Source organism: Salmo salar, chromosome ssa15 (genome assembly GCF_905237065.1).
Source record: "Salmo salar chromosome ssa15, Ssal_v3.1, whole genome shotgun sequence".
NCBI lineage: Eukaryota > Metazoa > Chordata > Actinopteri > Salmoniformes > Salmonidae > Salmo > Salmo salar.
The window spans coordinates 31,847,218-31,859,623 of NC_059456.1; the positions used below are offsets into that span (position 1 = coordinate 31,847,218).

The window sequence follows — 12,406 nt, forward strand, 5'->3', positions numbered from 1 at the left end:
TCCAAAAGGAGCCGGACATTTGTCTACATTTTCCCCATTGTCCGCAGCTTAGCAATCGGTTTGTACGTGTGTTTGCTTAGCCTGACCACCCAGGACTCCCGGAGGATTCGCTGAGAACGAGAATCATTGTCACCCACATCACATCGCCTACTAGATGAGGGCAGTGGGCAATAAAAAGATCTGTAAATAATATCAACACGATATTCTGCGTGTTATATTGACTCAACGGCTTCTCATTCGATTCCCCGTGAATTGAAAATAAATTGCTGCAATAAAATAAGTGTCATTATTATGAAGAAATGTTGACTAATATTCCAAAGGGATATAGCCTTTATGTATTACATTGTGTAGCTATGGATAGTCTAGCCAATGCATGGATGCATGTTGTAGTTAGCTATTTATGACAGCGATAAATAATTATAGTGATCAGAATAAAGATATAATATGGTAATAATATGGTAATAATGATGATAGTAATTAAGGAGAAAATGACCAACATGATTGATTTCAGCCTACTGCAAGTTCCGTATGTAAGACTCTCAATAAACGGAATTTATTCTTCTCCTCTTAGAACGTATTTATCCAAATGTAGTTAGCCTATTTACAATAAACGCCTTGCAGAGATGTCAAACAACATTCTGAGTCAGGCTATGTTTTATTCATGATAGGATACTTGACTTAAGCCTGCACCAAAATATTGACCTAAAAGGTCTTCATGAGTTATCCATATTAAACACCCACAATTCAAACTTCGATACGTAGACTAATTACATACATATTTAAAGGGTGTTCTTGCCCCTAAATAGATATGTATTTGCTTTGAAGCGATACATTATAATGGTTTGAAGCAATGCAGTATAGTGGTTTGTGTAAATGAAATGCACAAACGCCCCTCCCCATCTCGGTAATTATCTGTCCCATAATACCAGTCATCATATTTCTGAAGCACCAATGACAGAGATTTGGATGTCCCAAACCCTAGCATTTCACACCCACAAATATTCTTCATCCACTTGACTCCAAGGACCTCCTACACGCGTTCAGTCTTTCCCTGGCATATTCCGATTCATTTTCCATTGCAGGTTCAGTGTTTTAACTAACCTTATATAGACCAATCCGACTGGCGATGGCTTCCTTTATGCAAGTGCTTCTAGTCGTGCAGCATCCATGAGCCTCTCCTCTCCATAAACTCCTGCGCTCCTCCATGACCAACACATTGGAGCCCTCTCGACGAGCCAGCGGTGAACAACTAGCATGCCAGGATTAATTCTTCGTTTGGCTTGAATTAACCCAAAGGACACGGCCTGAATTTCATCTTAACCTCCTTTTGAAATAGTGTCCTCTTATTCAGTTTTACTGGTTCAGCATAGCAGCAGGGATAAAAACGAACTCTTGTTTACAGCGCGCACCACAGACTTTCTCACACCATGTCGTTCAACAACACAAAGATGGGCTTCTCTGTAAAGGACCTTCTGGATCTTCCTGACACCAATGGAGGTTCTGGAACGGAGGAGACCGAGGATGAGAACGAGGAGGAAACTAGTGAGATTATGACGCAAAATCCATCTTTAGAAAACGCTGGAAATAAGAGCCTTTTGTGTGATGGTGGTGGTAATTCCTACTCAAAATGGCTTGCTTCCTCCAACAGCATCCAATATTCACGTGAGTAGCTCTTTAAAAAGTTCGTTTCCTAAGCATTGAGGTATATAATTGATTTGTCCACTTCCTAGTCATATCATCATTTCAATTAGTTATCAATTAAGCCATTAATGAAAACAAAAACCTTTGCATTAACGTTTTCACTATTTCATATTTTAGTTAGGCCTATCTCTTATGGGTTTAACTTAATAGTCTACTCTTAAAGTAGTTTATTCATGCGTAATCAGAATGTGTAATATTATACGTGCTTAATGCAAGTCTCCTTGCGTAATTATCCACGCGTAATCGTCATAGTTTAGCCCTGGTCACCAATAGGCCATTGTTTTAGATTATATAGCTAATCTCTTCAATATTTTCCATTCTTTGCTCAGATTAACTATGGGCTATGATGAAATATTAACTATATTTTCACTGTATTTATTGTCCATCTTTTATAATAATCAGACCGACGATTTTTCATTTTAAACAGGTTTGTCAGTTGATTCTCGAAACGAACCGAAATCTCCAGAGCTGTCCGCCGACGAATCCCAAGATATCGACAGAGACACCGCAGTTGACAGCAGCGACTCTGGAAAGAAGAGGAAAAGGAGGGTGCTGTTTTCCAAAGCGCAAACATATGAACTAGAGCGACGATTTCGACAACAGAGATATCTCTCTGCGCCGGAGAGGGAGCACCTTGCCAACGCACTAAGACTGACACAGACCCAGGTGAAGATCTGGTTCCAGAATCACCGGTATAAAATGAAGAGAGCACGCGCTGAGAAGGGTATTGAAATGGTTCATCTCGTGTCCCCAAGACGGGTGGCCATTCCGGTTTTGATTCGGGATGGAAAACCGTGTGACACAAGCAAAACTCAGGAACTTGAGGCCTCGTTCAGGGCTGGAATACCTCTCTCGGCGTATAACGCCTATTCTCTCCATCACATGCATATGCGCTCTCACTACAGCCCCGACGCCATGTCACAACTGCCCAGTTTGCATCACTTGGCGCAAATGTACCAGTGGACTTGGTAAAAGATGGATAGGTCTACTTCAAATAACTTTGATTCGAACAAAATATAAATACAACTTTTCCTGATTTGGATTGAAATTATGATCTCTATTTTAGTCACATCAAAGCTGATTATGGGGTGGCCCATGAGTTGGACGATGTTAGGCCTCGTGAGATTCCGTTAGTTTTATAATGTTTGCTAAATTAATGTTATAAATAAATGTTATGTCTGTTGTAAAGTGCTCATATTATGAATTAATTTATGGTTTTTGGTGTACTGTTTATTTAACTTGAATATTTATGGCCGTGAATAAACCTTTGTCATTTTGATGTGGTTATTATTCATTTATTAAACTACATTCAATTACTTTTATACAGGTCCAATAAGGGGAATCGAATAGACTTCATTTAGGGTAACTTGTTCATTATTTGTTAAAATTGTTATATGCGTATAGATGCCGTTACGCACAAAACTAGATGAATACGAGTTACTTTTTTAAAGTAGCAGATCGTGCAAAACATGTTTTATGTCTTCCTGTATCTAATTCCGGTCAGGTTTGTTATTGAATCACAAAGCAAAACAGAAACAACCCTGAAGTGAATCTCTATTGCAAACACAGTCTTCTCAAAAGTAAAAACGCCCTATGCACGTGCCTACAACAAATAGGACTATTTTGCTATATTCTCTTTACGTTTCCAGATTGAAAAAGGATGTATGGCCAGGGTGTAATCCGTTACATGTAAGGGATTACAAATCGGTTACATTACAAGCAAATATATTGTAATCAGATTACAGATACTTCTGAAAAACTAGAATACTAGATGATTACTTCCAGGATTACATTTAAATTCAGAAAGGATGTTTGCGAAAAAAATATTTGACACTTCTCTGTTTTCTCAATGACATTCAAATCAGCATTGAAAAAAGATACAAATTTAAGTTTGTTCCACCTGAGCGAGTCTGAGACCCCTATGACGACACACCCAATGTGTTTGATGGATCGCGGGAAAAGAGCCGGAATGGACTTTTGTAGGCTACAGTCCAAGCTGTCTTCCAATGGTGCGACTATCCAACTTGAATAAACGCTTGGAGGTAAGGATGACAGCAGTGGTGTAGTCTACGGCGATAGAGATATCACTTATTATTGATATCTACATAGTGCATTGATGTGAATCACACTGCTGCTCTCTCATTTAGCTATTTGCACCTTATGGATTGTGGTTGTTGTGGATGGCTGTTCACAAATCTAAATGCATATTTGAACCCAATAATGGTTGAATTCAAGAAGTTTAACCTGCCTATCAATCATTGTTTTTGAAACCAGTGGACAGCCAGTGAAAATGCGCTCTTGTAGCAGCTGCATAGTGAGGATCCCAGCCTATGGAATAAAAGTCTGGCTTCTATTACTCCGTCTAATTCATGCTGATAAAAAAATACATCCATAGGCCTAATGGACACATGCTCAAACTCGCACTCTTTTGATATACTTAAAGGTGCAATCTGTAGTTGCTACAGTTTTTGGACTTATAAATGATATATATTAATGTAAAGATATCATTTAATCTTATGTAGTAGAAATGTATGTATGTAGTAGAAAGCTATGGGTTAGAAGAAGCCTCTATAACCTATTCATAAAGTAAAATGTAACATCCATGTACGGCCAGCTATGTTTGTCTTCTTCTAATGCCTCAAAGGAAAGTCATCTAAAAGTAACGGAATGTAATCAGATTACGTTACTGAGTTTGGGTAATCCAAAAATGATGTTACTGATTACAAATTTGGACAGGTAACTAGTAACTGTAACGGATTACATTTAGAAAGTAACCTACCCAACCCTGTGTATTGCTTATAGGATTGTATATGTATGGATATGAATAAATTCTGAAGTTAGAAAATACAAAGCGTCCTCTGTTGTAATTATATAAAAGACCCATTTGACTTTCTCTATTCCTATGAATAATGTTTCCTGTTGCAACAAATTCATTATAGTCAATATAAACACAATTGAAACTACATTATTTCTCACTCAGTTTCTCACAGAACTGCATTGCTTATCTATTCACAAAGAAATCCGCAAATATATAATAGAGTGCAGCTGTGGATGTTTGGCTGCACAGCATGGAAAAGAGAGGGGATGTTGTGGCAGTGGTGGATGGAGAGCTGTGGACGTTTTTGTTTCTATTTCAGCTGCGTCAGTTTGGTCAGCTCATCTCTCAGTAAGGATAAGGAATAAGTATCTCTGAGGTTTTGTAAAGGCTCACTTGGCTCTTTTGTGACCCTTGTTGGAGACGTTGTATTCCGTATGGGCAGCTGGCCTCGTGGAGGGGATGGGGAGGGACCCCTAATAAAACCCAACTTGTGTCTGCTTTCAAACATCCCATTGTTACCTCCCAAGGGGAAAAATAATTACAAATTCATGCAGCATCTTTTCAGGGAGGGGGTCCTTATCCTAAGGTTCCTCTGTGCAACCCCACTCTTTCCATCTCTCCCTATCTCTCTTACTCTCTCTCTAAATATTTGTAACCAGTTTTCCAGATACTTTGCCCATAAAATATCTGTACTCACTCTAGTCTTCTAAAACACATGTTGTAGGCAGTGGATAACTGTACACTCATCATGCACTTCAAGCACAACTTTGAAGTGATAAATAATACATAATAGGTATATAAGCTATAATGTTACTCGCATTCCTTAAAGAGAACCACAGTATGAGTCATAATACCCATAAAACCTAGCGGTCAAACAGGGAAATGGTTCCAATTGTTTTTCCACCATTCATTTTTCCCATATGGGATTTTAGAAACACTTCAGATAAGGGCTGTGTTTCGTGTTACCTTGGCGTAAAGTTTTGATAACTGTGTAAATCTCATTAGGACAAGGCAACTTTTATCAATATATTCACCTGTATTTACCCCCCAAAATGAAATTTTAATTAGCTGCTAATGTGAGTTTCATAAAGAATTACAAATGCCATGATCAGGATGAGACTGACGAATCGAGGCAAAGGTAAGAATCTCTGGATTAACCATCTAATGTTATCTAAATGTAGTAATTAATACACTGGCAACATTTCTTTAAATGGACAAATGACACCTCCACTGTGGGGCTCTATTAAGTCAACCAGCAGCTGAGCATCAAACAACTATGTACTATTCTTTAGCCACTAGATGGCAGTATATGCCTTAATGAAAAAGGATAAAGATGCCTACAGTCTTCACAGGGGATTTGTATTATAACCACTGGGTATACTGTATATCCCTTACCTGCTCCCAGGACCAATATTACACAGATTTTGTCATTTGAGCAGTTAATAATTGTAATCTAATTTATTTGCATTGAGCATTTTAGACAAATGTTTTTTTTCCCTCAGTTGTTGTTACAGGAAGGTGTAGGTCTTTAATTAATGAGATTTAAAAAAAAATGTATTGATCATATCTATTTAAATCTAATCATGTTTAGAGGTTAAGAGTTTGAATATCTATTGACTAGTTTAACAGACAAATTAAACGAGAGTGTCTGTAAAAAACTTGTTTTGCTCAACATTCACCTCATTCAGTTTAGAACAGGCAGCAGGGGCACATGGGAGAGCTGTTAGGGGAGTGGTTTGTCCACAGAGGGGAGCAGTTGGGCAACAAAGGACCTTGGATGGATTCACAAGAATGTTCTCATTTACTAGTGATATTTGAACCTACATGCATTAATAACATTTGGTATGTCTATTTGTTTCTTTTTGAGGGGTTGAAATAAGTTTCCGTTGGACATCCGTGTCCATTGGGCAATAAGGTAATCTTCTTCTTCTTCGACCTGCTCCATCTCCAGTCTCACAGTTTCTTAGACCCTCTAGACAAGGCTCCTCCATCCAGATAATCTATAGCGCCTTCAGAATGTATTCATACCCTTTGACTTATTCCACATTTTGTTGTGTAATAGCCTGAATTCAAAATTGATTACATAGATTTCTTTCTCACCCCATCTACACACAATACCCCATAATGACTAAGTGAAAACATGTTTTTATACATTTTAGCAATCGTATTGAAAATTAAATACAGAAATATCTAATTTACATAAGTATTCACACCCCAGAGTTAATACATGATAGAATCACCTTTGGCAGTGATTACAGCTTTGAGTCTTTCTGGGTAAGTCTCTAAGAGCTTTGCACACCTGGATTGTACAATATTTGCACATTATTCTTAAAAACATTCTTCAAGCTCTGTCAAGTTGGCTTTTGATCATTGCTAGATAGCCATTGTCAAGTCTTGCCATAGATTTTCAAGACGATTTTCAATTTAAGACGATTTAAGTCAAAACTGTAACTAGGTTACTCAGGAAAATTAAATGCTGTCTTGGTAAGCAACTCCAGTGTATTGGCTTTGTGCTTTAGGTTATTGTTCTGCCAAAAGGTGAATTTGTCTCCCAGTGTCTGTTGGAAAGCAGACTGAACCAGATTTTCCTCTAGGATTTTGCCTGTGCTTAGCTCTATTCCATTTCTTTTTATCCTAAAAAACTTCATAGTCCTTGGTGATGACAAGCATACCCATAACATGATGCAGCCCCCTCTATGATTAAAAATATGAAGAGTGGTACTCAGTGATGTGTTGTGTTGAATTTGCCCCAAACATAACGCTTTGTGTTCAGGACATAAAGTTAATTTCTTTGCCATATTTGTGCAGTTTTACTTTAGTACCTTATTGCAAACAGGATGCATGTTTTGGAATATTTGTTTTTTTGTACAGGCTTCCTTCTTTCCTCTGTCAATGAGGTTAGTATTGTGGAATAACTACAATGTTGTTGATGCATCCTCAGTTTTCTCCTATCACAGTCATTAAACTGTAACTGTTTTAAAGTCACCATTAGCCTCATGGTGAAATCCCTTAGTGGTTTCCGTCCTGTCCTTCGACCATGCTCAAAGGGATATTCAATGTCTGCTTTTTAAAATCCATCCACCAATAGGTGCCCTTCTTTGCAAAGCATTGGAAACCTTCCTGGTCTTTGTGGTTGAAATTCTTTGCTCGACTGAGGGACCTTACAGATAATTGTATGTGTGGGGTACAGAGATGAGGTTAAACACTATCATGTTGAACACTATTATTGCACATATAGTGAGTCCATCCAACTTAGTATGTAGATTTTTACTCCTGAACTTTTTTACCAATTGGTAGTTACAGTCTTGTCCCATCGCTGCAACTCCCGTACGGACTTAGGAGAAGCGAAGGTGGAGAGCCATGCATCCTCCGAAACACAACCCTGCCAAGCCGCACTGGTTCTTGACACACTGCTCACTTATCCCAGAAGCTAGCCGCACCAATGTGTCAGAGGAAACACCATACAGCTGGCAACTGTTGTCAGCTTGCAGGCACTCAGCCCTCCACAAGGAGTCACTAGAGCACAATAGGACAAGGAAATCCGGCCGGCCAAACCCTTCCCTAACCCGGACGACGCTGGGCCGCCTCATGTGTCTCCCGGTCACAGCCAACTGTGACACAGCCTGGGATCAAACTCAGGGCTCTAGTGACACCTCTAGCACTGTGATGCAGTGCCTTAGACAGCTGCGCCACTTGGGAAGCCACCTCTTGAAGTTATTTAAGCTTGCCATAACAAATGGGTTGAATACTTATCGACTCAAGACATTTTAGCTTTTCATTTTTTATTAATTTGTAAACATTTCTACAAACATAATTCCACTTTGACATTATGGGTTATTGTGTGGGCCAGTGATACATCTCTGTAACACATTTTTGGGGGAAAACGTCAAGGGATGTGAATACCTTCTGAAGGCACTGTACCTCCTGACAAAACTACAGATTTAGGATATTAATTGAATCTGTCTTTTGTTGCAGAGAAATGCAAACTTGTAGTGTATTCAAGGTTTAAAAATACTTTTAAGACTTTGTCATTTCAGACTTGATCTGCCCTAACGAAAAATATATCAACCCCTCCAAAAATGTCCATTAATTATAACCCACATAATAATTCCCATTTCCTGTCGATTCAGGATTATTTTCCTGCTGTAGCAAACTGGCTCAATTTAAGATCCTACATCTGTAGGAACTCCAGTCCTGACTGTAACTCTTCCACATATTCAGCATTCTTTACTTATTGATTTAAATCATAACCATTTCAAGTGTGGTTTTCCCTTCTTTATAGAACATGATTGAGGTTGTCAAAGACAAAGCACATGTTTTTGTGTTCATTTTTCCCCCTACACAGTGGGGGGGGGTGAAGAAGTGACCTTTGGTGAAGAAGTGAAACCTACTATACCTCTGATATATGATCCAGAAGGATATCCACATTGAAACCATACTATGTCCTTTGTGTTATGCTCATCCTTCGCAGGAAGAATAAATAACCTATACGCTAGATAATGACTTTCCTCATAAGGATACTAGTGGTGCCTTATCCTATAGAACTGTCATACAGTGATATTGAATGGTTGATTTTACAACCCTGAGCTGAAGGACCATTGTCTCCCAGTAAAAGAATGCTGCCTGCAGACTCCAGTAGCCTTCTTCAACCTCAGATCCTCAGGAAGGAGCATTGTGAACCGTCATCCAGCCTCCCCTGGACAATGGCTAGTCTCCCTTGTTTCCTCAGCGCGCTCTCCACCTCTTTCATACCCGCAGACAGACATGCTCTGTGAGCCTGGAGCAGCACATTGTTTGCATCCCAAATGGAACCCTATTCCCTACATTAGTGCACTACTTTTGACCAGAGCCCTATGGCCTCTGGTCCAAAGTAGTGCACTACATAGGGAATAAGGTGCCATTTGGGACGCACAGAGTTTCATTCCCTGCAGCCAGTGGCACAGATGTTAATCCCATGGCACAGTGGCACTCTGGAAATCTTGTCTACTCGTCTAAGCGTGGCCTCGCCTGGCTGCTGGTCATCCACTCCCTCTCAAGAGCTCTTCACTAGGAATCTGACCGACGCCACAGTCCATACAGGCAAATGGATATGTCCCGAATGGCACCCTATTCCCTACATGGTGCACTACTTTTAACAAGAGCCCTATTGGCCCTGGTCAAAAGTCGAGCACACTAAATAGGGAATAGGGTACCATTTGGGATGTAACCTGGATAGAACGCATGTCTCACAACAAAACACGACACACTCCGCAGCAGTCTAAGGCACTGCATCTCAGTGCAAGAAGCATCACTGCAGGCTACCTCACATCCGTCTGTGATTGGGAGTCCCATAGGGTTGTGCACAATTGGCCCGGCGTCATCCGGGTTAGGCTGTTATTGTAAATACGAATTTGTTCTTAACTGACTTACCTAGTTAAAGGTTTAAGTAAAAAAAACACTACATGACACAACAGTCCCAGACTTTTATTTTGGACTGAATATCCCTAGGTAGCGATGTACGAGAATTTTCACCTCTTGTTCATCATAAAGATGTCAGTGCTGTAACTTGCATGTAAGGTGAACTATTTAAATCACTAACTGAACGATTCATATAAAATGTTTGAAACCCTATCCCTCAAAATAGTATCTTAAATAAGCACTTGTCTTTTCTTTTTGCACGGACTTTACTGATAACAGCTTTATTGAGGAAAAATGTACTTACTATGACTGTGATATGTGGTTATTTCACCTAGCTATCTTAAGGTGAATGCACTAACTGTCAGTCACTGTGGATAAGAACATCTGCTTAATGTATTTTGTCCATAGATTTCATAGATTAGTGGGTAAGAGGTCAACGATTACCCTCCCCCCTCTTCCCCTGGCTGGGAGTTGGTTGCTGGGCTGGCCAGGGTAGGAGCCAGGTGGTCTGGATCCCTCCTGTGAGTGGCTTGAGTGGCTGCCTTTCCAAGAGCCCCGGAACACAGCTGCTTGTCCTATTGCTCTTCAGAAGAGCAGGGGATTAAATGGAGAAGAGAGAGAATGAGGGACAGAGACAGAGAGACAGAGAGATAGAGAGAGAGTAATAGGTAGAAATTGAAAAACGGGAAATGGAAAAAAGGGAGGGTAAATTGAGATCTTTCTAGCAAACATAGTAGGCCTATGTCATACAGACATGAACCAGGGTTGTGATAATAGAGGGTTTCACAAAACAGCATCTTCATTCAATTCAAGGTGTTTTTGTCAAAGTGTGAATTTTGAACTACATTTCCTGTGTATACGTGGCTCCCCCACCTGTCAAGTTTCATGAAAGGTTAGCTTAGCGCGAGGAAGTTCCTCAAAAACCTCAAGAACCTGGACAAAATGGAAGTAAGAAATTATATTTTTCCTACAGCTTTATTTCTAGAAACTCTAATGGTATTAAGTAGGGAGTCACACAAGGTAGGTAGGGACAACACAGAGAGAGAATGGCCCTGACGAGATCTCCGGATGCAATTAACAAAATAGAAGTCAGAGATTATTCAGCAAGGGTGCATGTCAGGAGACCACTCCTCCATATAAGACCGACACAAAATCAATAAAGCTTACATCGGGAGTGTTAATGATCATTCTCTCACAGGAGGGATACACTGTGGGTGATGTTCTGCCAGATGGGTGTAAATCCACGTTAACTGTCTTTTCACATCATAATGACTGTGTAGTGTTCTCCTTAACACAAAAGAGAACACAACATGATTAGTCTCGTAATATCCCAATATCAATACGTCGTTTCAAATACTGCATTTTTCCTGATCCGCAGAGGGCAATCTTCTTCAGTTAGTTGGGACAGAGATGTGGGTGATTTCGATGAAAATGCAATCACTCTCCTGAGTGTTTATGTGGTTTGCTAAATGAATTGTGACGTGCGCTGCAAAGAATAGGCGGGAGAAAATCAATTTAATTGCGATACCTAAACTGCAAAGTGCCACTTATCTTTATACTCGCTGTTGGGCACTTTGTGGCTGTGCTTTTCATTACGGTGTACTAGATAGTAGCATAAAATCATATTACACGTGAATAACCTGATTGAAATAGTGATAATATCTATCACATTACACAGTCATATACAAACTAGCAGAATTATCACACCCTCAGCATATTGTACTAAGCGCATAGGGCATTTATAAGGTACATTCTTCAAGAATCAATGGGTATATCCTACATTTCATTACAATAGGACAGCAGTAAATCATACAATCTATTCCTGTAATGCTCCTTACACAGTATGCTATGGCCCAGCTGTGTGAGGCTGAAGTAACGGCCGTCATATTACACATGGCATCTGCAAACTAAATAGGCTAGCATGATACAATGGCTCACATCAAAGGAACCATCACAGTTCATTTTAAGTGCATGCACAATACACCGGGCCATGGATCAGCCATGTCCAGCGAACTAGTCTTCTTCATAGAATATAAAATCTTCCTTGTTCTTGGTGGATGTCTTTGCATATTCATCTATTTTCAAGTGGCCCTTTAATTATAGACAGCAGATTCATATTCATTGGATCTTTGTTTTGTACAGATGTTTTCATGCCAATAATTGATAACAAATATTTCATTACTATAGCTCACAATTCATTTTGGCAATACGGGACAGAATCACAATAGGACATGGTTATATATACATATATAAACATGTACATTAAAATAATGAATAATTTAAGCCATTCAATGGCTTAATAAAAGACATTGAAGAAGGTGGTATGGAATAGATAAAGTTCCCATTCCCTATCATATCAGTATTGATGCTTTGCCTCATGGGTGTAAAAAAGACTAAACATAGGCCATCAAAAGAGATGCTGTGCTGCGATGTATGGTGTCCCAAATTTGGAGAGCAATATATGTAGAAATACCATGGAGCTGGAAATTG

The 12,406-nt window shown here is 39.5% G+C and overlaps 1 protein-coding gene across 1 annotated transcript; it reads left to right on the top strand.

Moving 5' to 3' along the window:
* Window positions 1-1,039: 1,039 nt before the first annotated feature.
* On the top strand, window positions 1,040-2,981 carry LOC106571299 (homeobox protein Nkx-2.2a). Its single transcript, XM_014144208.2, has 2 exons — window positions 1,040-1,662; window positions 2,129-2,981. The coding sequence occupies exons 1-2, from the start codon at window positions 1,428-1,430 to the stop codon at window positions 2,671-2,673; spliced, it is 780 nt and encodes a 259-aa protein (XP_013999683.1). The 5' UTR covers window positions 1,040-1,427; the 3' UTR covers window positions 2,674-2,981.
* Window positions 2,982-12,406: the final 9,425 nt, after the last annotated feature.

Bases quoted from the DNA above. Each gene is read 5' to 3' on its own strand.
- LOC106571299 (XM_014144208.2), top strand. From the start codon at position 1,428: ATGTCGTTCAACAACACAAAGATGGGCTTCTCTGTAAAGGACCTTCTG. The intron at 1,663-2,128 runs GTGAGTAGCTCT...CATTTTAAACAG, and splicing joins CAACAGCATCCAATATTCAC to GTTTGTCAGTTGATTCTCGA.